General features: G+C 31.8%; 3 protein-coding genes across 3 annotated transcripts; 1 reads left to right on the forward strand and 2 right to left on the reverse strand.

The window, feature by feature from the left end:
• Positions 1 to 490: 490 nt before the first annotated feature.
• LOC110995875 (cytochrome P450 4C1) lies at positions 491 to 6,601 on the reverse strand. The gene is made up of 10 exons (XM_045630566.1): positions 6,413 to 6,601; positions 6,201 to 6,290; positions 5,342 to 5,452; positions 4,177 to 4,362; positions 3,225 to 3,421; positions 2,899 to 2,959; positions 2,118 to 2,322; positions 1,509 to 1,660; positions 1,036 to 1,221; positions 491 to 927 (listed from the first exon to the last, which is right to left on the reverse strand). The coding sequence occupies exons 1-10, from the start codon at positions 6,582 to 6,584 to the stop codon at positions 761 to 763; spliced, it is 1,527 nt and encodes a 508-aa protein (XP_045486522.1). The 5' UTR covers positions 6,585 to 6,601; the 3' UTR covers positions 491 to 760.
• Positions 6,602 to 8,366: 1,765 nt separating this feature from the next.
• LOC123689605 (cytochrome P450 4V2-like) lies at positions 8,367 to 12,619 on the reverse strand. The gene is made up of 10 exons (XM_045630568.1): positions 12,414 to 12,619; positions 11,355 to 11,444; positions 11,129 to 11,239; positions 10,812 to 10,997; positions 10,274 to 10,470; positions 10,033 to 10,087; positions 9,748 to 9,952; positions 9,166 to 9,320; positions 8,734 to 8,919; positions 8,367 to 8,602 (listed from the first exon to the last, which is right to left on the reverse strand). The coding sequence occupies exons 1-10, from the start codon at positions 12,568 to 12,570 to the stop codon at positions 8,436 to 8,438; spliced, it is 1,509 nt and encodes a 502-aa protein (XP_045486524.1). The 5' UTR covers positions 12,571 to 12,619; the 3' UTR covers positions 8,367 to 8,435.
• A 3,167-nt stretch (positions 12,620 to 15,786) lies between these two features.
• LOC110995876 (probable tubulin polyglutamylase TTLL2) lies at positions 15,787 to 25,158 on the forward strand. Its single transcript, XM_022263259.2, has 12 exons — positions 15,787 to 15,893; positions 16,471 to 16,590; positions 17,662 to 17,765; positions 19,973 to 20,117; positions 20,716 to 20,878; positions 21,144 to 21,257; positions 21,761 to 21,966; positions 22,651 to 22,802; positions 23,154 to 23,301; positions 23,581 to 23,658; positions 23,932 to 24,123; positions 24,970 to 25,158. The coding sequence occupies exons 1-12, from the start codon at positions 15,813 to 15,815 to the stop codon at positions 25,156 to 25,158; spliced, it is 1,692 nt and encodes a 563-aa protein (XP_022118951.2). The 5' UTR covers positions 15,787 to 15,812.
• The last annotated feature ends 1,327 nt before the right edge of the window (positions 25,159 to 26,485 follow it).

A 26,485-nucleotide genomic window follows, 5' to 3' on the forward strand; every position in this document is an offset into this window, starting at 1 on the left:
TTTCTATAAACTCTCTTCGCAGAAGTGAAACCGTAAGCGAGTTTTAAGAAGTCCGTATATTTAAATCCAATTGTATTTATCAACAATATAATAAATAAATAATATTGTTATTATATATAATATATCAAGGTTATATACTGAAGCAATTAAAGAGTGAAGGTAGACTGGTTTCTATCAAAACAATAATACTATTAAACGTATTATGTAGAACATATGCAATAGGTTTGATAATTTCAGAAGATTTAAATGGACGCACAATTAAGTATCGGTACTTAAAAGTACTACAATTATATTAAAGGCCCTGACAGATTTTCTACTGAGTGAGCAACCTGCAGCAAACGACATAGACAAGAATGTGTCTACATAAAACATTGGTCCTATCAATTATAAATACGCAATAAAATAATGTTGCCAACTAGTGTTCAACGAGGAGACATTTTAATAAAATAATTGTATAATTTATATACATTATGATGTATGTAGATAAAAGGGCAATAGTGCAATGGTACAACATTGCTAAGATACAATCTGTTACAGTCGTTTTTAAATGTCATACTTTCGTCTTAACAACTCCCAATATAAAAATTTCGTAAAGGTCATAATTTATACAAGAATATATATTTTTTCAATAAATTAGTAAACTTCTTCGATTCCCGATATTCAAGGTAATATAGGAGACATGAAGAAGGTATTTTAATTCTAGTTTAAAACGCTTGCATATTATAGAGGTCTGCTAGAAAATGAAAAACATTTAACATTATTATCTTTCCACAATCGCTAATTCGTATTCATCAACTGCTTTAAGCATCACTTCCAGCTTCACTCTGATGTGAGGGATGGGTCCAGTCTCCGGCTTCCCGACCACGCGATACCGACGTAGCAGTGTTGATAGAGCGGTCTTCATTGACATCATTGCATATTGGTAGCCTGATAATAATTAAAATTAGGCTCATAAAGAGATTTACTTATAATTAAAATAGTTGATCCAGTCTCCAACGAATATACTGGAATAAAGAAAGAGAAAGATGGTATCACCGAGACAATTGCGAGGCCCGAAGCTAAATGGAATATAAGCACAGGCTGGGAGGTCTTTGCATCTCTCTGGCAGAAATCTATCGGGATCGAAGCAGTTGGCGTCAGGGCCCCAAATGGTAGGATTACGATGAACACCCCATATGCTGCATATTATTCCAGCGCCTTTGGGCAGCGTAATGTCTTCGCCTGAAAATTGAAAGGAAAATTGTTGTAGAAAATATAATGGCGCTTCAATCTTTGGTCTTGGCCTCAAATTTCTGTATCTGTTTCCTAATTTTTTTTCTTAATATGAGCTGACACGCCGTCGCCTTTTTGATTTAAAGGCATGCTAATTTTTTTACATTACTTTCGCCAAACAAGTTTTAAATACGTAAAGAAAAAACCTTTGAGAGTGCAAGCTCAAGCCATTACTTCAACATGCCTCTTGCAACATACTCGATATGAAGATTGTATTGATATTCTATTATACTTACTCAATTGTGTATCATATTCCGCTTTACGAATAATAAACGGGACTGAAGGGAATAATCTGAGAGTCTCTTTAATAACCCTTTCTAAATATTGGAGTTTTGCTAAATCGTGTTTATGTAATAAGCGGTCTGACCCTTCAAATACTGCATCCAGTCTGGAAATGAAATTTAAAACATGTTTATGATGTAAATTTAACATGTAATTACACATTAACTCAGTATTCCAGGACTACTTTGTGGACATCCACAAAGTAGCGATAAAAAAGTATAGAGATAAAATAGTCCTTCAGGCGTTCTGGATGGATTTTATCGATGTATTTACGTTGGAAGCAGAGCAGAGTAATGTCTGAGAGCTCAGGGTAAGAACTAAGTGGATTTTATTGTAAACTGGGCCAATACTTGTATTTCGTTGTCAATTTGTCAACACATGAAACAAGACAGGACGTCTTAATCTACATTAAAAAAATGTGATCTCAGCCGAGTGTTAGATTCCTGGTGAGCAGAGACGATGTTAAGGAGTGGCAGGGAAAAATATTAGGAGATAAAAAGTTTTGTATCTTTTAAGTAATGTTTAGCTTAAAGAAAAAAGTAGGTAACCCAAAAATAAAATACTCATTAAATACTCTTTGCTGAATTTCTGGATATTTCGCTAGGAGCTTGAGAACAAAACCCATAGTCGTAGCGGACGTGTCCATGGCAGCTATAATGAAGGTTAAGACTTCTTCACGCAACTCCAAGTCACTGTATCCACCTTGCAGATCAGACTGACGTATGAGATGATCCAAAAACGTAGTCTCCAAGTTACCTTGTACGACATCTAAAATATTTGTACACTGTTATATAGAAACCGTAATGTAAGAGCAGTAGACAAGTAGAAATGAAATAAAGAGTAGTAGAGTAGAGACTAGAATGAAATTTTCTATGTATGCCCGATAACTTGTAAAAAACCCAAAAATTATAATAAATAATATGGCTAGTCAGAAACCGGATGCGATCTGGGACCAAGATAGGATTGTAGCAATAAATTAATATTAAAATAATATATTAATATATACAATGCAAGTGTCTGATTTGTACGCATCTACGCTTAACAAAATAATTTCTTGACTATCACATTAGTATTCCGATAAATTTTAGTACCAAATTAATAAAAATGAGTAAGTTTAGTTGCCTGGAATAGAATTATATGACTGGATAATTATATTCCATCAGATTAGAATTCTAGTATTAATATCACGTATTTCATTTATTACATAGGTTTCGTTTGATTTCATTATTACATTTTAAAAACCAATAGTACTGATTCAAGAAGAATTTATCTACACGAAAGACAGTTACAAAAATTTAACATTTTAAATCGTTATATTAAAATAAAATTGAAAAATAAAATTACCTGGTTTTGGTGTAATATCTTTGTTCTTCGTGTTGAGGTCCATCTTTTTCTTGCGAATAATCTAATGAAAAGGCAAATGATATATATACTGAAATGAACAATAAGCTGCTTCTATATGTATTTTTGTGCCAAAAAAAGATCGGGTGATTGAGGCGGTTGTCTATTTATTAGAGTATCATGTTGTTTTATGCTACTGATACAGATTTACCTAGATTTTTAGGAATTCTTGTCGGAATAAATTTTAAATATTAGATTTTTGGCCTACAAAAAATTGTATGAATATTATTTACCAAGCCATGAGTAACAATCAAATAAAAATATAGTACCTCACTAGTGAAATCATGTACTATTCTTGTGTGATACAAAAGTTGGGAGTATTGCGGGAAAAATTTATACAGCCAGTCTGGTTGGAGCCATAAGTGGAATATCCTCTCAGAAGATAGTCGAAGGGATTCGTTTACCGCTGTAAGGATTGGGTTACCCTGGCCATCTTGCGCATTGATCTGGACACCCATAGCTGTTTCTGTATAAAGGAGTGCAAATTTATTCTAAATGATTAATTTAAATGACTGACACACTTGATAAAATGAAGTCTGTTGTTCTTGAATTGAAACTTCTTTAGGTGCATGCGGGTGAAATTTTTAAAGAACATCACGAAGATGTGCAACGTTTTTGTCAAAGAAAAGAGAGAAATCGATTGAGAGAGAGTGAGAAACGTAGATCGAGACACAATATACTTCTTTGGTTGATGTATTCGTTTAGTTGTTACATATTATTATTAGAACTTTAGATGGAAATCAGGTTGCATAAAAAAAAATATATGTAATTATATTATCATTAGCGCGTATCCAGTGTGAATATACACACAAATACATCGAGTGGTCATATTATACTGGCACATGATCATCTATTGGGGCTTTTACCATATTATTAATTAATTTACATTACATTATCATTTTTTCATAAGATGCATACAGGAAGTAGGTGACAGTAAGCATCCAATTAGCTTTGGGATAAATGGTAATAATAGAAGTAGCATTTTAATGCAGGTAATTTTACAGATAAACACCTTTCTATTTTAATCTTATTTTTGTATCTGTGTGCCCTTTCAAGGACTCTAAATATCTCCATATTCCACCATTCCTACAAAGGAAATTTCCGCTCCTCACTTGGGCTAAATATGTATGATATAATTGTAAACACGTATAGCGATCGGTTCTGTTCAGGCAAAATGTAGCGTTTAAAAAATTTCCAGGAATTTTTATAGCATATTCTTACCCATTATTGCATCCAAACTATAAGCATTAACATACGGCCATAATTTAAAATTTCCAGCTCCTGCCATAGGTTTCAGTTTGTTGGCTAGTTTATCCGATTGAACCGAAAAAATATTGACGAATTCTGATAAAATTTTTGGACTGAATGCTGTAACTGCGATTTTACGACGCGGCCTCCAAATATAAACTATAAAAAAAAAGAAAACTAGAAAAGATATATTGTCTCATTTGATATGATTTAAAATTTTGCTTTGTTTTCAAATCAAGTACAGATTATTATTTTTTTACATGAAATAATTAAAAGTTGTTTGATTTAATTTTATAACCTTTGGCTATATTTTTAGGGAAGGATTAGGAAAAAATAAATAAATAATTTGTAGTTCGTTAGAGAAGCGCCTACAAACAAACGAACTTTTAATAGTCTAAGATCCGGGATTAGAAAAATATACCCTCATCAGTTATTTAGATGAAACAATTTTTTATAAGCTTTCTCTATTCTATTACGTTTAAATGAGCCTGTGGTGCGCGCGCATTAGTTTTACGCTGTCTTTGTTCGTTGAAGGAATATGTATTATTCTATCTCTCTCTTTACAATGAGCTCCCAGTTTATTATTGTACTTAGATTTTTGAATTAACATGTGAGGGAAATAAGCTACATTTATTTACCTTTTCTCACCTGCCTGCAGGTAAGTATAACAATCATAGAGATGGGTGCCTACTACAGTGAGGTATATAATATAAAATATTGACGGTTTTAACTTACTACATGTAACTAACATGAGAAAGTAAAAATTAAAAATAAATTAGTTGTTATTAATTAAATAATTACTATGAATTGCAGCAGGCTTTTGATTGTAGAGGTTGTTTTTATAAGTTCATGATATTGAAATCAGCTTATAAAAAATTGTTTCATCTAAATATCAGATGAGGGTATATTTTTCTAATGCTGGATATTAGACTATAAGTATTAAAGATTTCTGAGTATTATAATTGGATATTATATTATATTGACTCTTCTATTTGTGTTGCTATATTTAAGGAAGGACTTTATCTATTTACTATATTTAAGGACAGGCTTTCATCGAAGATCAGGCTTGGTTGACAGGTTAAATAGGTGATGATGGTGCACTTATTTTATAATGTTAATATTAGAAATACTTGGAAACCTTTCGAAAATATTGATGCATTGCCAACAAGAACTCGTATAAAGCGATGTAAACCGTCCTTTTCAAGAACAGTTTTGAGTACAACCTCGATCTTTTCAGCATCTGTAATCACTGAAAATAAATTTATTGTAAAATAATATTAAATTATTATAGATGTATTTGACAAAACGGACAAAAAAAATAATTTTGAATGAATTCTGATTATTATACTGGAATTAAGACGATTCTAAGCTTATAATTTGTATATCCAATACTGGAAAAGGAAATAAATAATATTATATTAAAAAGGAAATAAGAAATTTTTCTTGAATGTATTTAAATAATATTGCATGTTTAAATGGATGTATTAGCTGTTAGACTTGACACTTTAAATATACACAGATTGTAGGCTGAAAACACTTAATTAAAAAAAATTAAAACTAGAAAAAATACTTTAAAGTTCTAAAATATTCCCGAGATATTGAGATTCCCTTCATAACCTTCAATAATATGTTGTTCTACCGAGAGTTAAAGGATACCAAGTTTGTTATGTTATGTTTTGAACATGTATATTTTTATATTATTTATACGGATTTATTTACTTTGTTTGGTTTGTATTGATTATCAAATATGAGTAAAGAGCGACGAGATTGTATTCTATCCGTCGGCAAAAATGGATTGTCTTCGAAGGGTTTGGTTATTGGGATGCAGATAGAAGATCGAACGACTGTCAAGGCCTGAACCACAGTCGATTATGAATTATTATGGGGTCGGACCTAAATCAATCTACAGTCGAGACTAAAGAATCTCTTCGGTTTAGATATTATTGGGTTTTAAAATCGGCTGAGAAGAATCTTTAAATGTTCTCTTAAATACTTACAATAATATAAAAGAGGACCAAGCCACCCACAGGCGACACCTCCGGAACTCGTTGAGAACTCGCTATAATATTTCATTTTATTCATGATAGCTGCAACACAAAAGTTACGGGCACATAATATGTGATGTCTCCCAAAATTGTTGTCCATTTGACTCCCTTAAATTGAAAGCGGCAAAAGTTTTCCCAATTTCACCTTTCACCCAGACACAAACCTTCAGTGTTCCCTAAAACCTCGATGGAAATTCCAAAAAAGGGGAACAATGTTTTTGGCGATTTAACTTTCTTCACCAAGCGGTACATGTTACGCCTTTTATATCGGAATCCACCGTACCGTAAAATCACTAAAAAAACAATACAAAAGTAACACACGTAAGTAAAGTACATTGTAAACAAATCGTGCGCACGAGTGTGTAATCAAGTTTATACTGAAAGAAATATATACTCCAGAGACCTTTATACTTGCATACAATGTAAAACTTTTACAAATTGATATAAAAGTAGTTTGACCGGACGGATAACAAATAACAACGACACGTTTTGTTGTTATTTACTTAAAGAGTGAATACTATAAAAGTGAAATATAAACCTTCATTGAAGCAAATACTGTCAAAATTTCATAAAACGCAATAAGAATTTTATAAAGAGACTTTGATTTGCAGGGTTAATATTAATTAGGAATTAATATAGGAATTGTAAATGGAATGGAAGTATTATGTCACGTAAAATTATCACTGCTCTTCTATAACTTCGTCTATAAATGTAAGCTTAATACCTGAGTCATTTATTGGAGTCGCATTACAACACGTCGCATTGCATACGCACTTAAATAAAAATAGTGATTAAAAAAAATCATAATTTTGTATTTGTTTAGCTATCTTCAATAGAATTCAGATTGAGACCTCCCTAGTAAGACAGAGACATGTGATAGGGAAGTTAACAAAGTTTCAACATGGGTAACCAACACAATTGTAAAATAAATATGTTATGACGTTGACTGTTTCATTGTGTGAAAAGATGGATTAAGAAAAAAATTATAATAGAGGATTTAACAATGATTCTGTTTCGTTATAGTTGAGTGAACCCAATGGTTTAAACTTGTTTTACATTTGTAAGATTATGCAAGCTTAGGATTTTATTTGAACTATTGTAAATATAGGCTAAGCGATTATTGCATTAGGACACATTAGCAGCCTAACGGTCTAAAGGTCGACGATCAAAGTAAAGGAATGGAAGGGCTCTTCAGAAAGGAGATATGTACAAGGAAAAGGCAGGGCGATCTTATGCAAAAATAGGTGAAAATCAAGAGGGCTTATACCCAAATAGGGTCTAATTTAAATATTTAAAGTAAAATAATAACATTTACTGAGAAAAACGAAGTATATTTAAATATTGATAAGTGAGAGCGCAAGGGTCCGCGATACCTGCTTTTCTTATAGAGGTTTCTTACTAATCCAAGTTTCTCTTTTCAGAGTTACAGAAGGGGTCTGAGGTCTATAAAAATACGGAAAATATGTTGTTATTAGAAACAAAATACATGTTTTACATATTTAATAAAATGGTAGCTGAACATAAATGATTAATCTAATTAATACCTATTATAACAAGATTTACTTGAAAAAATGTGTTAATTTATTTTGCGATTCGGTTTTTATATTTTGTATATTATGTTTTTTTAAGATTTTCGCAATAAGAAATATGTACACATTGATTTAACACTTGCATTAAATCGGGTTTTAGTTAGTTTACTTTAACTAATAACTAATGAGTAAGACCTCATTTACAAGTCATTGTATATGTATAGCAGTATTTTTTCCTTATTCAGGTCCAAGGAAGGTTAACTTCGCGTTATTATGAGAGTTTAAGCAAAATTACCATTAATATCATATTATTATCATAATTACGGAAACCTACAATTTGGATACCATACATTCGAGACTTAAATAGGATAATATTTCGTTATAGTTGTCTAGTGGCTGTCAGAAAGTCGCAGGTTGTGCACCAATGGACTTTTTGTCTTTTTGCTCATTCGGCTCTCTGTCGTACGGTGACTGAATGTTTCGGAAACTTTATAGTTAATATAAAAAATATGTTTAATTTCGATAAAAATATCTTGGTAAAATTGACTTTTAACTGGTGTGAAGAAAAATGCGCATTAATTGACAAGTAATATTTTTATTAAGGTCATTGAAAGTACAATAAATAATGTTATTTCTAAGTATAGCACATAATTAGTCTTCACCGTTCTTCCAGGGTCACTTCAAATCCATCAATTGGCTTCAGCATTATTTCCATCCTCACCCTTATGTGTGGGATGGGTCCAGCTTCCGGTTCCCCGACCACGCGATACCGACGGAGGATAGACGACAGCACAGTCTTCATAGACATCATTGCGTATTGGTAACCTACAAAATTAATAATGTGTAAAATTTAGCAATCTCCCACTAAATGAACCATTATGGTTTTCAACTCGGACTGCAATGACCAATCCTGTTAAAGCTGTTTAAGGTGCACAGCATTATTTAGAAATACTTACCAAGGCAATTCCGAGGTCCATGACTAAATGGTATAAAGGCACAAGAAGGAACACCGTCGATCCTTTCCGGAAGAAACCTGTCTGGATCAAAACAGTGTGCATCTGGCCCCCAATACTTGGGGTTTCTATGAATTCCCCATATTGATACAATTATTCCTGATCCCTTTAGCAGTGTCATATTTTCCTCTGAAACCAAGAAGACACTCTTAGAGCAACATCCATTAACGACGATTGCTTTGAGCGTCCCGTAAGTTAAAGAAATTTAAAAAAATCAGAAGTCCGAGTGAGTTTTAACTGTACCCCAGTTCCATAGACAAACGTTTTATGTTTAAGGCGTAGTTGTTTTATATGGTCTATCTATTGGGAGTCGTAAACAGTAAATATCTTTCAATTAGTTGTTAAAGTACCAACTGGAAGAACTTTTAAACTCACTGAATGCCACCACATCTTCAGTAGTTGTTCTTATGATGATTGGTACAGACGGATAGAGTCGCAGTGCCTCTTTAATAACACGTTCCAAGTATTGGAGTTTTGGTAAGTCATCTTTTTCTAGTAAACGATCTGATTTTCCGAAAACGGCATCCAGTCTGAAACAGATATTAAATAATTGTAGTAGGAATGGTCCGACCGCGTGGATGTTACGCCTTCGTTAAATTCGGTCAAAATAGTACATACAAGTAACAATAAAAAATAGAAATTATAATACAAGAATACCAGCCACCAAGGATATAATATATGCTTTGACGTACTATCCTTGCTGTAAACTTCACCTTTTAAGAGAACTCACAATCTAAATTTTAAGAGAATTTAAGCTTAATCAATTATCAATAATTTCCAATAAGCCTTGATCCAAACTGAGTTAAAAAACTGAGTTAAGTAGTTTTGAGTAAAGTTATGTACATCCGGCCAAACAGACAGAAAATAAATTAAAATGTAAAAATCCTTTTTCATCTCGGATTACTCTTTCCACATTGCGCTTTTTGCCACTATATATTTTATTAAGGGTAATCATACTCTTCAAAAACTTTTTGCTGCGCTTCTGGATACTTCGCAAGCAGCATAAGTGTGAATCCCATGCTCACAGCAGAGGTGTCCATTGCAGCAATAATGAAAGTCATTACTTCCTCGCGTAGCTCCATATTGCTGTATCCCTTCTCACCCCCAGAGAGATTTATTAGGAGATCGAGGAAGTTGAGAGGTTGATGAGCTTGAGTTGTACCTGTCGAAAAAAATTTATTTTCAAATATTCTCTTTCTATTCTCTGTTCATAACATTCTAATGTGAAAAACTACACAGCACCGTTCGCTTTAGCTATTTCTCGTTCTGCTACTTGCTTTCTTTTCTTCTCTATTATCTGAAATTAAACATGAAATTTAAGTGAATGTCATAAAGAAATAGAGAAAGGGATATCCTAAATTTATTATTATTTAAATAAAAGAGATTTTTGTGAGTGTGCATGAATTTATAAACTCGGGTTACAGATGCATTGTGTAAAATCTTTAGTTATTAGAGATCTTATAATATCATTTGGAAGATTAACCTCGTCGGTGTAGTCGTGCAATACTTTACAATAATACACCAATTTTCCATGCTGAGGAAACCATTTGTATAACCAGTCAGGTTGGAGCCAAAGTTTAAAAATTCTTTCAGAAACATAATCCAAAATTCTATTCGTTGCTGTGAGAATAGGATTGTCGTGATTTTCTTGTGCGTTCACATGGACACCCATTGCAGTTTCTGTAATCACATTACAATACAAACTAGCAAAAAACAACATTTTAATGTTTCGTACTTGAATCTTGAAAACTACACCATATTTTTAATACTGTCAGCCTCATTTGAATAATATTATTTAAATTTAATTTTAGTCGGTTCAAAGATCAGTTGAAAAATATTTATCAATATTTTAAATCTTTTATTAACAAAATTTATCGAATGTTTAATAAAGCCACTTAGTACTTTGGTTTTTATAATTCGTGATAATCCTATTAGTAAGAAATTAAGTTTTTTATGTAATATGCTATAAATTATATTGATGAGAATGGCTATCAGAATTACGGATACTCAGGAGGTCTTACCCATAACGGCGTCCAAGCTGTATGCATTAAGATGTTTCCATATTTTAAATGACCTTATGCCCACCATGGGCTTAAGTTTATGCACCAACGTATGGCTTTCTCTTGCAAACACATCCACAAAGTTAGATATTATCTTCGGACTGAATGAAGGGACTGCAATCTTGCGCCGGGGTCGCCAAATAGACACTATAAGTGCACGTTATTCAAATTAAACTGTTTGTACGTTTGGCGATTTTAATAACTATTGACAATCAAATAGCCTTTTGTTTTATATACTTAAGGTTTTGTTTGATCGGTGAATATATAAAACTACTTACCTGGAGCAAATATGGACGCGTAGCCGATAGCGAATCGTATAAAACGCAATATGTTGTCTTTCTCTAAATGTTGCTTCAGTATAATTTCAATTTTTTCTGCATCAGTTACCACTGTAATGTTATTTAAAGTTGTAATAAATATGATTCGTATTAAGCATATCATAAGTCATAACTTGGCCATATAGTCAAAAGAGTGATCTTATAACGGGTATAACTGCATACTTACTATAATATAACAAAGGACCAACCCACGACTTCGCAAAACCACCCACACTTGTTGTGACGTAAGAATATTCTTGAAGCTTATCCATTGTACCTAAAAAGTACAGTAATGCAATATCTTATATAAATAAATGTCATGTTGTATTAAATCGTTTAACTCACATAGGTTTTTTATTGACAATTTTTTAAGATAAGTAATAATCAAGACTCGTTAGCTTTTTAGTTGCGCAATGAATTATGCATATAAACGTATCTTAGGAATTATAACCCAGGCAATTAACGTATGAAAAGGAAAACATTTCGGAAACAATATATCTTAGTTTTAATTATTAAACGTATAAAAGTGCCTGAACTTCCCATGCTATATTTTTTTATAATAAGAGCATTTTAAAGTCGATTGAACACACTAAGATATTTATTTTTTGTTTCTTTTTAACGATATCATTATTAAATTTTGCTTTGTTTGTATTGACTTGTACACTTAACGAGAATATGCTCTTAGCACGAATAAGAACATATACTCGTTCTAGTGTTTTAGAAACGATTGTATACGATTAGTCACTAAATCGTCATCAGAGGTCATCTTCACATTTTTATTGAGTTAATATTCGAGTCTAAATTGATAAGGGAACAATAAAGAGGACCTTAATATTATGTACATTATACAAGTATTTAGATAAAATAAGTTTTATATGATTATATATCACGCAACGTGTTATTGATGGTGTTGAATCCAATTCAAGAATATATAAAAATTAAACATGAAATTCTTGTTCTAGTTAGCTGTAGGTGGAATAAAAAATAGCTGCCGGTTATAATTCTAAAATTATTATTGTTATACAAATTATGGCTTCTGCAGAGGCGACATTTTTATGAGCGGGCGCGAATGCTGTCTTTATTTTTTACTCTGTAAATTTAAACACATTTTATGATTTTTTTGTGTTGGATTTCCTAAGCTCACCTATATATTACTCTGCTTTAACAAATGTTATGGTATGTTGAATAGATATCAGTGCCAATAGTTGCAAGACAAGCTTTTATAAATAAGGGCGAGTGTGCTTACGTTCGGAGCCTCCAATGAGGTAAGGTGCAATTCCGAAGAACGCTATGTCATCCTCAGTTCCAGTCACTTTATTGGCGACCCTGTATAAATGCCGTCGACTAAAGCGAAATAATCCATAGCATATAATCGGCAAGAAACAAAAAATCCACAAAATCATTATCACAATTTACACTACCGGTAAAAATTTGGCGATTGAGAGAAATATATTCGTATCTCCAATTTATACACATTTTTTTGTTGTCAGGCGCTGGTTTTTATATCGTTTTTTTAATTTTTTTTACATATTTTTAACAAAAACTTGTAATTATTAGCATTAAGCTAATCATAATTTAGATTTATAAATATATATAATATATTTTGTAATAACTGGGTGTTTCGTTTGGTTTGATTGTGCAAGCTGAGTCGCTATTCCGTGGATCTATTTCATTCACTCATTCGTTCTGTTAGTTTTAGAAGCGAAAAATATCTTTCGGCTTGAAAGAAAATATATTAATTCTCTTTAATTTTCTACGGTTTGAGTTACAGTCCAGGTAAAATAAAATAGACAGAGAAAGAAAATATTTAATGATAAGCTTAAATTATTATATGTATTAGAGAAGAAGTAGACGGTATTTGAAGATCATTTGTGTTGGGAAAAAAAATCTGTTCACTTCTTGATTTGACGAAAGTGTATTTGACCCTGCGCACGCAACTGAGCATAAAATAATGCTATGTGATTTATTTACTTTGAACTTATGCAAATTCCGATGCTGTCAGAATAATTTATAAGCACATTTTGTGGATATAGAAACTTGTGGGTCAATAAAAACTTCCTACAAGTATCTTATATTACAAACATATAAAACTGTAATATAATATATTCAGAAATTCAAACCTTGAAGGGGTAAAAAAGCGGTGCTAACAATTAGTTAGCTTAGCTACACAGAATACTACAATACTTCTATTATACACAAATACAAGAATTTCCAATAGAATGATAATGATAAAAGGTTCTATATGTGACCAAATTAATTACGGTTAATCTTTATTTAAATATTAAGCTATTTTCTAGTAAGGTGTTTTATAAGTACATAGTAGAGAGTCTCTCAATTAGGACCATTTTTAAAATGAATGCGTTTTGAAAAGCTTCTTTAAAAATAGCACAGACAACAGCCATAAAAGTATATTGAAACTATATTTATTTGGCTTCCATATAATTAATAAAATCAACATAATTAATGCAACACTTAAGATAATTATCATTTTATGAGATCAGATATTTGTTTCACTTGAACCGTATTGTCAACATGCACTTACATTTAACTTACCTATAAAACTAGACAAAAACACTTAGGAAAAATATGTCTTAATACAAACAACAGCGCTAGAAAATCTAATTTGGACTAAAAATACTTTAAAAAAAGTAATACCATATGTAAAAACTTTTCACTAATGTACGTTTCAAATGAGGTTGTATAGCTTAACTATTGTCATTGACTTTGACGTTTGCTAAGTTATTGTAGGCTGATTACACCAATTTCCCAAATACACAAAATCCAAACACATTTTTAAGTTAAGCTAAGTTAATATAATAAGTATAAAATGAATTTATGGTCTGCAGTTTTTGCTTCGTAGTAAGGTAATGTTTACTTAATGTTAATGTTTACTTCTAACATACAATTTCTTCCGTTCAATAAATCGATGTAAATATATATATTAACTAGTTTATAGGTTGAATTGAATTAATATTTAAGTCAGTTATTTTTTTATTCTTGGGATTAATTGAAATATATAAATGATGGAGATATATGACGTTATTTCAGTTAAATTGTATGACTATTTTATATAAATACAAAATTGTAACACGAATCTGTAAAGCACATTGGTAGAGCCTTCCAGAAAATAATCATTGATACTTGTGTCGGAAAACCTCCCTCTTCCAAAGAAGACACCTTTTTTGTTCGGTGTGTGCTGCTCTACTTATGTATATGTGCTGTCTGTATGCGTGTGTGTGTGTGGTAGTGGGTAAATGTAATTTAGGCATGTATCATACATAACCTTTGAATGATTGTAGTAAGTTTTCATACTTTTTAATGAGTTTTCCCAAAGTGCATTAGTTTTGTGTTATGTTTATATATTGTTATGGTATGTAATATTGTATAAATTCCTCATGTATCACTGTTGGATACTAAACTGTTATCCCTATAAATAGAGCTGACCTAGAAACCTAGGAAATATTTAGTCACTATTGATAATGACATAAAATTGCTGTGCTCAGCAATATTATTCGCAACCTTCGAAGTTCTTGATAGGTAAATAAAGACAAATTACACTAATGTTACCATTTACCTTATAAATATAGATTTTAGACTTTCTTATTAAATAGCGATGATATAAATATTAAAAAAAGGTTGCTGATTTTTTTGGTGTAGAACTTCTTAAAGTTTTTTTTTTACAAAAAAATGTATTGCCTATAATATCAATTTAGGATAAGTACTATACTACTGTACAATATATTGGCGATATATTTTATTTTTTTATAAAAAAACAAATTCAACATTTTATGCAAGTCAAATTAATCACAAAGTTCGGATATATTGCAGTTTATAAAAATAGTACATTTGACAAAATAATGATATATTAAAAACTTGGAAAAATATTACAACGAAATCATGTAAAAAAAAGTTTTTTCAGTACATTTGCGAGTGAAGATCTTCACGTCATTACTTATCGGTGGCATTTTCTTTCATAACAGTCACGAATCCTGGCATGCCACGCTATAAATTTTCCCCAGCCTTTGATGCAAGGGAGCAGTGTATAAAGGGCCGCCGATCGGTAGAGTCGGCCTCATTTCCCTTTTACTTACACACGAAAACTATTTTGTAATTATCCAAATTTTTAAATGACGACATGGTTTATTTTATAACCGCTTTATAAAAGGTATGTTTATGAACTTATTTGTATTTTCGGCAAATAATTGTATTTATTAATTATATGGTGTACGATACTATAACAATAAATTTGGATTTTAAATTAAAGATTTTAGAGATTTACTTTATTGTTTTGTGTTTCTTGCATACGTTAAAATAGGATGTGTGATATATGTAATCTATGATAATTATAAACAATTATAAACACAAAACGATATTTTTAATTATAGTTCACTACATAATATTTAGCATTATTGAGTTCAAGTTGGTCTAGTGGTTGGGTGTGCTGCTCTCGACCTTGAAGGTCCTGCATTTAATACTTAACTTACATACGGTGAAGAATATCATCACGACTATATCGTTATTGACGCAAGACATTTGATAATTTTAACAAAGCATAAATATGTTTTGTCCGTGTAGATGAGTTATGGCACTTCACAGAATACATTTTTTTAGAAAAACCAAAAAATAATATTTTTACTTGAAGGAAATGTCGAAAGATATGGACAATGATGAACCATTTGTTTATCGTTTAAATGATAATGGTACTGGACCAAGTTTGCTAGTTAAGGTAAGTTAAATATAATTGCTGTATGTCGCATACTAGTCTTTATTTCTCGTTATGTTACAGAGTATTTTAAGTAATACAAAAACTTTTGTATCAGCCTTATTGAAAATTAAATGTTAGGACTTATATAAAGCACATCAGTTTCATAAAGCAACATGACAAACGTAAGACAACTATAAGCTTTATCCGAAGTTTAGTTTAGCAAGTTAAGTTTTAGACACTTGGTTAACCGTCTTGTATGACCTAAGTAAATAACTAAATATCTTACACACAGAAATTTAAATACAAAATTAAATAGGCTAAAATAAAGTAGTAATTTTTAAATGTATGATTATTAATAATGATGTAAGTATGGTAATATTATAAGAAAACGGCATTTAGTGAATATTTCCAGTTTCATGGTGATATTCTTTGAAAGATAGATACTTGTGACGATCTCAATTTAAATAATAATAACTCTCTAACAAGAACTTAATTTAAATATAATAAACAAAAGCTCCGTAGTTGTAGTGTGTGTACTTAGAATCTTAAAATATGCTATGTATGCCAATTCAAGAGGTTTACAATTCGAATTATTTAGGTTTGCGCTGAGCGCGGATGGCGTATCTACCAAGCGTCACCAGGAGAAGAGAAATGGAACCTGTGGTGGAGGAGCAGTGCCTTCCCAGCAACCTGTTATAAGACCCTTGATGACTGGCAGGTAATTGCACGATTTCTTGTTATACTTGTAATTGCCACTCATAAAGTTTACACTAATACAAAAGTTAAAAACCTATTAACTGCACCAGCTTTTATTGTAAGTATCGAAGAAGTCCATTCTCAATTTATAACGAATATTATAAAAATTAAAATTAAAAATTCGTTTCTATTTTTAACTAATTATATTTAATAAGCAAGCTATTTCACATATCTGATTATGAAACAAATACTAAAAATGTGCACCTTAAAATTGGAATCTTACAAGGAGTTAAATCGTCTTTCACATACACACGTAAAGTATATGCATTTATATGATAAACATATATTTTATTTATGTTACGTGTGATACAAAATGAAAATCGTGTTTAAACGCAAGCAAAACGATGTTACACAATTGTTCATTGATGGTTGTTTTCTATGGAATTTTCTCGTGTTCCGGACTAATCCAAAGTTATGAAGACTGTGAACATAGATAGTTTTATGATCGATGCTCGTGTTTGACAGTATTTTTATTCATGTTTACGGCCGCCGTACAATAGGCTCGCTGTCGTTCCATTTCAATCTATAGATATACCTATTAGTGAACGTTTTACCATTATGCATACTCCCGTTGTATTGCTGTGCATTTTATGTTGTTTCCACGACTATTTTTGTCTTTCAAATAAGAAGTACAATCAAGCGTATTAAATCTTTGAATTTTTTTGAGTACATCGAGCTTTGTGTGAACGATTTGAATAATCTTTGTTTTGCACACAACCGCCAGGGGTAATAAAATTAGTCAATCAAATATGAGTTTTAATTGTGAATGTCATGTTTTGCTTTCTATTACCTTGTCATACTTTATGAGGTGCATTACGAGATGTTTTATTTAAAACTGTATTTGTTTTTGTATTAATTTTATATATGTTAAAAAATAAATAAATTTATATAATTCCACGTCTCAAAATGCGATATATCATATAACCTTATGTTTCTCTTCCTTAAACTACTTGTATGCTTATTTTGAATGTTTTACTTTGTTGTAACTAGGAAATTTTAATAAAGGTATTCATTGTATATTAAATAATTTCAGTTCATGAATCACATACCAAAAGGAGGTTCTATTTGCCGCAAGGATAGCCTGTCCCGACTGTTACGGTGTATGCGAAGAATTTACGGACCTATATACGACTTTAGGTAGGCTTGAGATGATTTTCATAAGTTTTGTTATGTTTTGCTTGGATAACGAGCACTTGTGTAAATTTTAAAAACTTCATTAAACGATATTAATAGCCTTCAAACAGTGTGGCGAAATATAATCTTCGACATTGCAAAGTGTACTAGCTTATATAAAAAAAATTACGTAAACTTTTGTTTTATGTCATGTGTTTTGTAACTATAAACTGACCCACGTGATTTCAGACATGGATCCATTCAAAGACATCTACACAATTTATATTCAAAAGTAGAATGTATTTTAACTAAACAATGTCAACTGAAGATAATATCAAAATGCAAAAGCGCCATATTTTAATTTAAAATCATAAAAGAGCCAAGGACTGACTTTAATGGCTTATTGACATTAATTCATGGTTTGCGGAAGTATCGTTTAATTGGGTTAAAATTTGCAATCAAAAATTACGTTTACGACGTTAATAAAGTAAAACTTTGATTATCGAAATTAAAGAAACGTGAATGAAGACGATGTATAAAAGTCGGATAATTTAAAGTCATAAAAAATTGACACGCGATTTCATGAATGTAAATTAAGTATGTAAATTTTTAAATATAATATTCGTTTTTTTATGCTGTCACGATAAGATACAAATATTGATGAATATATTGTGTTCATAATATACGCTGGTAGCGTTATATATAATATTGGCTATTGAATAAATCAAATTGGTATTCCCTTAATTCAGATTAAAGTATTTTAGACTTTATGTTTAAAAAGATAATTCCGTTTTTTAAATAAAATATTCAGAATAAAATCATAAGCTTTTTTGGTGAAAATAAAGACATTGACGTGTGAACTGTATTGATTACTATGTATATTTTATAATTGTAAAATATTTATATGTCATGCGTATGACGGTTTTCTTTCCCTACATATTCCAGGATTCCACTTTTATAAGTAGAGCAATGTCTATCAGATTGTCATTTTCCCTAGGGCACGAGTCAATCGCACGACGTCATTGGATATTTGAATGAAATCACGCGTACATTTGCGTGTCTCACGGCACTAACACGAAAAAAAAGAAAATTATTTTTGTGTACGTTTATTTAGTTCTGGTATTGTGATGGAAAACAGACAGTCTTTTTGGACACTTTTTAAGGTTTTGTTTATGAACATCTTTGATAGGGCTTGAAAAAAGATGAGTAAATTACTTTTTGTTTTGCCCTTCTCAGCCTTTTGGAATCGAAAGCAAATGAGCGGTACGGACCCCTTTCCCATAAGCAAATTAAATTAATTACTATTTCCTTAATTAAGATTTGACAAAATAATTTAACGAATAAAAATTAGTAATGTTTTTTGCAAAGGTCAATGCAAGTACTGTTCCTGACTTGGGACGAAGGTGAAAGTTCGAGGTAATATTAAATTATAGTTAGGAATATTAATGAATCGTGCTTTGATAGCAATTACCCCAAGTGGTACCGGCGTTCGCGTGATCCCAAGAAAAAGTAAATGTTATTTGCTTTGTGCAATAGAATTAACGTGATTATCTATAAATTATATGCACCGACCATGCAACTCGATAAAACAAATGTCCAATGTCGAAGTTCAAGGTTAACATCAGAAATATTCTTGACTTAGTACTGACGTCACGGTATTTCTATTTAGAAACATTTGACTATATATTATTTGAATTCAGATTTATCTGCATATATATTTGTATTATAATACTTCTCAACCAAATACTTCTCAACATGGTGAAATCACACGAATTCGCCTGTTACTGACAGCATTCACATATAGTCTAGGTATTATTATAGGTACAAAATTAGAGTTTATTGAGTTTTAAAGCATGCTCAATAGTGAAATATACAGTAATCCCTTTTATAACACGGAACCAATAACCGCGTTGTAGGAGACTTTCCCATGACGCGCTGGTATGACCCCATATTATGCGTCAAGTATGTACAAATGATTCTCGTTTAACTTTTCTTGTTAAAGGGAATTTAAATCGAATATTAATAAAGAAACAGAAGTATAACGCGTTATGTGGTGGAATACCGTGTTAAAAGAGGGACGGTTCACAGTTCATATATGTGCTGTGGACTGTGGCTGCAACATTTTATTAATTTATTGATATTTTACGAAGCGTTTAAAGTAAATAGTTTCACTAGGAATGCTTAATATGAGTATCAAGAAAGCGGTCATATAATAAAGTTATAATTTTCAGCCCACCATGCTTCCACCTGCCGCTGGAGTATGCCAAGCTGGTATCAGAATGCTCAAAATTACGTAGATGCGATGATGGTGCTAATGTTGTATGGATACATAAACCAGTTGCGCAAAGTCAGGGCCGAGGGATATTTCTCTTTCGTGTAAGTAATCAGTCATTTCGATTGATAAAACCTTTGTTAGCTAGCTTAGCGATAAAGATTAGAACGAGACGAAATTAGAATTTCTTTTGTTATAGATGTAACATTTTGAAAATTGTAGTTAATTTATAACATGTGTACGTATTGTGTATTTGAAGTTAAAGTTATGTTCGGTGAATCTGTAATGGAAATCAAACAAGCAATAAAAATATATTATGTTTTATTAAATTACATAAATCAAAACGTTACAAACATGTTTCAGCATGACAAAATGAAAGAATTTATTGGGTTCATTAAAAAGGTTTTGTGATATGTGTTTAATTTACGTTCATTTAAGCACCCATACTAAGCAGTATATAAAGTGTCCACTATTATGTCATATATTGATACAGTCGCTTTAGTATAATTCTCAATTGGAAAGCTTCATTTAAACAATTTTATTACTAAATCTCGTCATACGTCATTTATGTGTTGCAAACAAAGTATTTCTAATCACGCGATTGAGGCAGGTCATATACCTACGTTAACAATGGATTGGTACTGCAAATAAATGTTCATATTGCTTGGAAAAGAGCAAAGTTTTAATTTTATTTTATTACAGAGTATCTGTGAACTACGTTGCGGTACGTCCGCCGTGGTTCAACGGTATATAGAGAGACCTTTGCTCATGGCAGGTTACAAGTTTGACCTCCGTTTGTATGTATGTGTTCCCGGTTACAGGCCTTTAACGGCGTACATGTATGCAGAGGGGTTAGCTAGGTTCGGTAAGTGCAAAAACTGTTGACAAATTTAGTTTCATACTCATAGTATACTAATAAGTAATTAATTAAACTTTAAGTTGGAGAAGAGCGTGTCGCTTTTGTTAACTGTAATTCATAATTACTTTAAAATGTTATCCAGTGTTATATGGTTTTCAAATTATAATTCCTGTTACATTCCTACAATATTTACTTATACATTTTATTGATAAGTTATAGTCAAATAAGTGATCAGTATTTTGGATATGACGTTTTCTTTCTTCTTTTGCAGGTACCGATAAATATACTCTATCAGACATACACAATCCATACCGCCATTTGACAAACTCGTCTTTGAATAAAACAGGACCAAGATATTCTGAATGTAAGGAAAGAATTGGGAGCGGTAAGAAAAGTTTTTTGAGAATGTATTATGAAAATGAGTTGTATTTCAAGCACTAAATGTTTTAACCCAATATTTGGTCATCGTATTATATTCTAAAAAAACATTTGACGGTAGTAGAATTGTTATTTGGAAATACATATTATCTTGGTCGCATATGAGTATGAGCAACAGAATAAAGGCTTGCATGCCGTCATTATTATCAAATATATCATTATTTTAAAAGTATTGTCCTGTGCTGATTATTATTTGATTGAATTAGCTTACAACAACTAAATAGTAACTTGCAGACAAAAAATAGGCAGTAAGTAAAATAATACTTTCCCTTGGTAAATTCACAGTAGTCGCAGCTTTGTAGATTTGATAAATTTGTAGAAAAAAACAAAATTCTTAACCTACAAGATTCTTACTTGATCCTGTAAATGTTTTAATTATATTTTTGGTAAATGACATGTTTTAAATGTATTACAGCGCCATCTATTAGTAAAATAATAATGCCTTTTCAGGTTGCAAGTGGACGCTGAAACAAGTACGTCGTGCCCTTATCGGCAGATGGGGTGCAGTAGAGTGGCTCGTTTGGCAAAAAATCAGAGCCCTAGTCACTCTGACTCTGTTGGCGCAAGCAGCTGGCACGCCTCCTACCAGGAATTGCTTCGAGTTTTATGGCTTTGATGTCTTGCTAGATGACGCTTTAAAGCCTTGGTTGATCGAGGCAAGATATTTGTAGTTTCATGAAGTAAACTAAAGTCAGTTTTCTTTATAGGCATGAAGGTTATCGGGCCTGATATTATGTGCCTGACACACTTCTAAATTTTGGTACTAAATATATCTAAACATATGTTCTTATATAAGTACTATATAATGGAGTTGTGACCTACCATTTAACTATTTGAGAGATAAATGTTTAGTTGCGTTTAAAAAATAACTAATAATAATTAATGAAATTACACATTTATTATACGATAAAGTCATTTAGTAGTTAGTTTTTTGTTTGTTTGTTTTGTTTTAAAATCAACTAAGATTTCAAAAAATTGCACTGAGAACTATTTCAAATGCACACTGGTTTGTCAGAATCATTTAAATACACGATTATCTGGAGATGCCAACCATCAAAGAAGTAATCCGCAAAAAAATTGTAGATACAGGAAAAATAAAACAAATATACAAATGAACTGGCCAATAAACTGTTAACTCCAGAAGATTATGTCGCCTAAAAGATGCCAAATACTAGACTAGAGAAACCATCCACTTTTTACAACACACGGTGCCTTTCAATGGATTTTCACCCAACCTAATTGAACCTCAGAAAATATCTGATTATGGCTGATAGTCGATTGTAGGTCAAGGAGAACACAAAAAAATTTAGATGTTTATTATGTTTTTTTTATATTTGTAGGTTAATCTGTCGCCAGCATTACAAGCGGATTGCGAGGCGGATGTAACTGTAAAGCAGCCAATGCTACACGAACTGTTCGACCTTCTTGGTTTACCAATGAGACACACTGGTCTCTCTTATTTACAGGGACCACCTACACCACATATCATGAGGTATTAAAAGTAGTGTGTTCAACTTTAATGTTGTCTGGAATATTTTGCTTACAGTGCACTGAAATTTCTTTGCTAGAATATTTCTTTGAAAAGAAGCAAAATTTTTTGAGTCGTTGAATAAAATTAGACTATGTTTTTGTTTATTGTAAGTACAGTTTGATCGTTATTGGCCTTCTAAAAACTTAGGATACCAACCCTTAAGGAGAACGTTTTTTACACCCCTTCCTGAGGATAATTTTCTTCGTTTTTCTTAACCCTACTCTATTACACGTCCATATTTCGATTTCCAATATAAAACTATGCATTACCTGGTGCATTTTATATGTAGTATTATAATTTATTTACTCCAAGCTGCAGTTCGGAAGATGAGAGTGGTACACCAAGTGCCGGAAGTCGCTCGTCGTCTGGCCATAAGCGTGGTGGGCGATCTCAGCGACGTCGGAGAGCGATGCCTTTGAATTGTGTCACCTTGCAACCACCAATGGCTGAAAAATATAATGTAATAAGGCATCACATTTAATTTTACACGATAAAGTATGAATATATAAAACACACAATTACAATGTTTGTTACAATAGTTTTTCTGGTAAATGAGACAGTACTTATCTCAATAAACCAAGAACGTTACAATATTTAACTTTGAGAATATGTCATTATCATTAATGATGGCTTCATTAAAAAGCAATAATGAATTTGAGACTCTTATTTACGTAAATAATAAAGTAAGAAGTATCCTTTAACATTACATAAAAAATTAAAAGGATCTTCATTTTTTCAGGATGTTTCCACAAATAGTTTGAGTCAGCTTAATTCATACAAATCATCATCAGACATTAGTGAAGGACTGGACTCTCAGGTTTGGATCATTTATTAAACCCTTGACGTATTAGAATAGACACAATTATTAGACGTTGCAGTTACAATTATAGCCAAGTTTAGGCACCGTTCATATAACATACACATAATATATTAATAATAACTTGGAAGTTTCTAAATACGGCTCTTAATCTCTTATTGCATCGATTAATCGAGATGAATAATGAAAATCACTGAGAGACAAAAACTACTTGTTTTTGCGTCATTAAAAAATAAGTAAGGTAAAAACTAAAATGTAATAATATACTTTCAGTCTGCTACAAGTATAGCTTCACCACCAGAACCAGTGGATGAGACATGGCGTGGCGGTTATGCAACGGCTGCATCTCGAAGGCGTATGATGAATGCTTGTATGTGGGGAAACGGGGTGAGATGGGACAAAGGGGTAAATCGTGTTGGACAGTGGATACGAATATATCCCCACACGCATTCTAATGAGGACCAGGTAAAAAAAATGATGTTGTGATTAATATTTAACAACTTATATGGCAAATATACGAGTTATTATAAATACTTATACTACATTGCAAAGTCATGTTCACACAAATTCGTTGGCTCAGTGATATCTTGTATTGTCTTTTATTAACAAAGCTTTTACACATTTAAAGATAAAAAATTTTACCGTATTGAAGCTATGTATAATAAACTTATAATTATTTGATATAATTATGAATTTTTCCGACGTTTCGCGTGCTTTACAGCGTGCGTGGTCAGACATATTTAAACAGCGTCTAAGCAACATTAGAAAGTAAAATAACATTACGGACTAATTATTAGTTGTTCGGACCAATACCTGCAGCTGAGTTTCATTATCGGACGTCGTTCCACAACTGAGCGTTTTTTAATGCAATTTTTGCCGCGCACCACCGCAATCTGGTACCAGCAGCCTACTGACGTATTTCCGATCCAATTTGACTTAGGTCCTTCAAGCGAAAAGAGCGCACCGATTCCTAAAAGACCGGCAACGCACTTGCGAGCCTTCTGGCAATGTCAGGCGCCATGGGAGGCGGTATCGCTTAACATCATTATCCAATAACAATACAGTTATTTGTATTTTTAGACGTTCCACGTAAGATTTTCTAAAAGACTATAAGGGGATAGTTCTCTTTATATATTATACTGAAATGTTAAAAAATGTTACAATAGCTAGTTAGCGGTAGTGGACGGTGGAAGGTTTTCGTTTTGAAGCACAAAACATTTTGTGTTGCGGAGCCAGAGTATCTATAAAGTCCTTATTTTTGAGGTTATCGCATTTTCATAGTAGTATAGGGTATATATTATATAATTTCAGTTATCATTTGAAGATGTCAGAGACAGCGTTGCGCATGTGTCAAAGTTGCTGAGAGCTGCGCGAGAGGTGACACGCGAATGTCGTGATGTCAAATCACGTGACGCAACGCGTGATGCCCTGTTCGAAGACAATCTACGTAAAAAGCTGGCGTATGGACCGCAATTTGAGGTGTGGTTGCCGCCATTATAATGTGTTCATTATATATTAAATAAGATTAAAATTTTATGTTGCTCTGTTGTTTTATTTCCTGATTCGTTAACGACCGAATTGTCTAATTGCGGAAAAAACAGTCATGCATAAGGTAAAGGAATCTTTCAAAAACTTATTTTCCCGTTCAAATTAACGGGATTAAAACGTAACCTGAGACCTGAAATATGTTTGAAAAAATGATCTCTTATAGTATTTTTATTAATTTTGATCGTATAATAAAAAAATCCACAACAACTTAGCCGCAAGATTGAGAGAGCTTTAGTTAATGAATAATAAAAGAACCAGCCAGTATTTTAACTTCCATTTGATTCTATGGTTATTTAAATCATTATTTAGCCCGAATCCGATATGTAAACTCGTCTAAAATGGGATTCACAAACATATAACATCAAATTTAATTACGTTTGAATATACAAGAAATTCAATATTTCTTTGTATTCATGCATTGATTGGAATAGGGTTATGCGATATTGAAAGGCTAGAAAACAAATGAAATTAATATCCGTAGAACAGTGAACAATGAGAGCAGTTCGACATGTAAAAATCAAGTTACTCTGATATGTGAGGCTGTAAAATTTCCATTCGGCTGAAGGCATTTAAGACCAGTGAATAGTACCATTGTTCGAAGTCCATTGTGTTTTTCTATTGAGTACAGGCATATGGGAGTGGAAATGGCACTGTCCATTTCAATCACATTTACTCACCGGACTTTTAACTTTTTTAAGTGCTGTATTCGTTTCAATTTTTCATTAATAAGTGAACATTGCAAGATTTGTTGCGATATGAATTGCAATGAAATTGCTTCGTTTGCAATTTCGTGATGAGTTTAGTGGGTACTTTACGTTGTTAATAAACGATGATTTCAAGTCGGTTTCGTTGTTACTAATAATGTTGTCATTGACCTGAAACACAAGTATGAGTCTTATTTATAGAATATATGTGCGTATGGCGTATTACAAATTATTTTAATCATGAGATTAGCAAAAAAACAAGCTATCTTAATAAATTATACGTTTCAACTACAACACGATAAACATATCTTATTTATTTATTAACACTTCGTTGCACACATATAATACAATTGACTTAATTAAATGAAAAGACGGCAATTGGCGGCCTTATCGCTTTCGAGCAATCCCTTTCAGGCAACCACTGCGACGACATGTAAAAATACAAAATACAATTATTTAGAAAAAACTAGGAAAAATTGCATATGAAACACGATGATTTTAGATCAGTCTCACATCAGTTAGTGTGAATGTTAGGGATACGATGTGGACAGGTAATGTTTGTACAGTAGAGATTT

This window comes from Pieris rapae, chromosome 12, assembly GCF_905147795.1.
Source record: "Pieris rapae chromosome 12, ilPieRapa1.1, whole genome shotgun sequence".
In the NCBI taxonomy this organism is placed as follows: domain Eukaryota; kingdom Metazoa; phylum Arthropoda; class Insecta; order Lepidoptera; family Pieridae; genus Pieris; species Pieris rapae.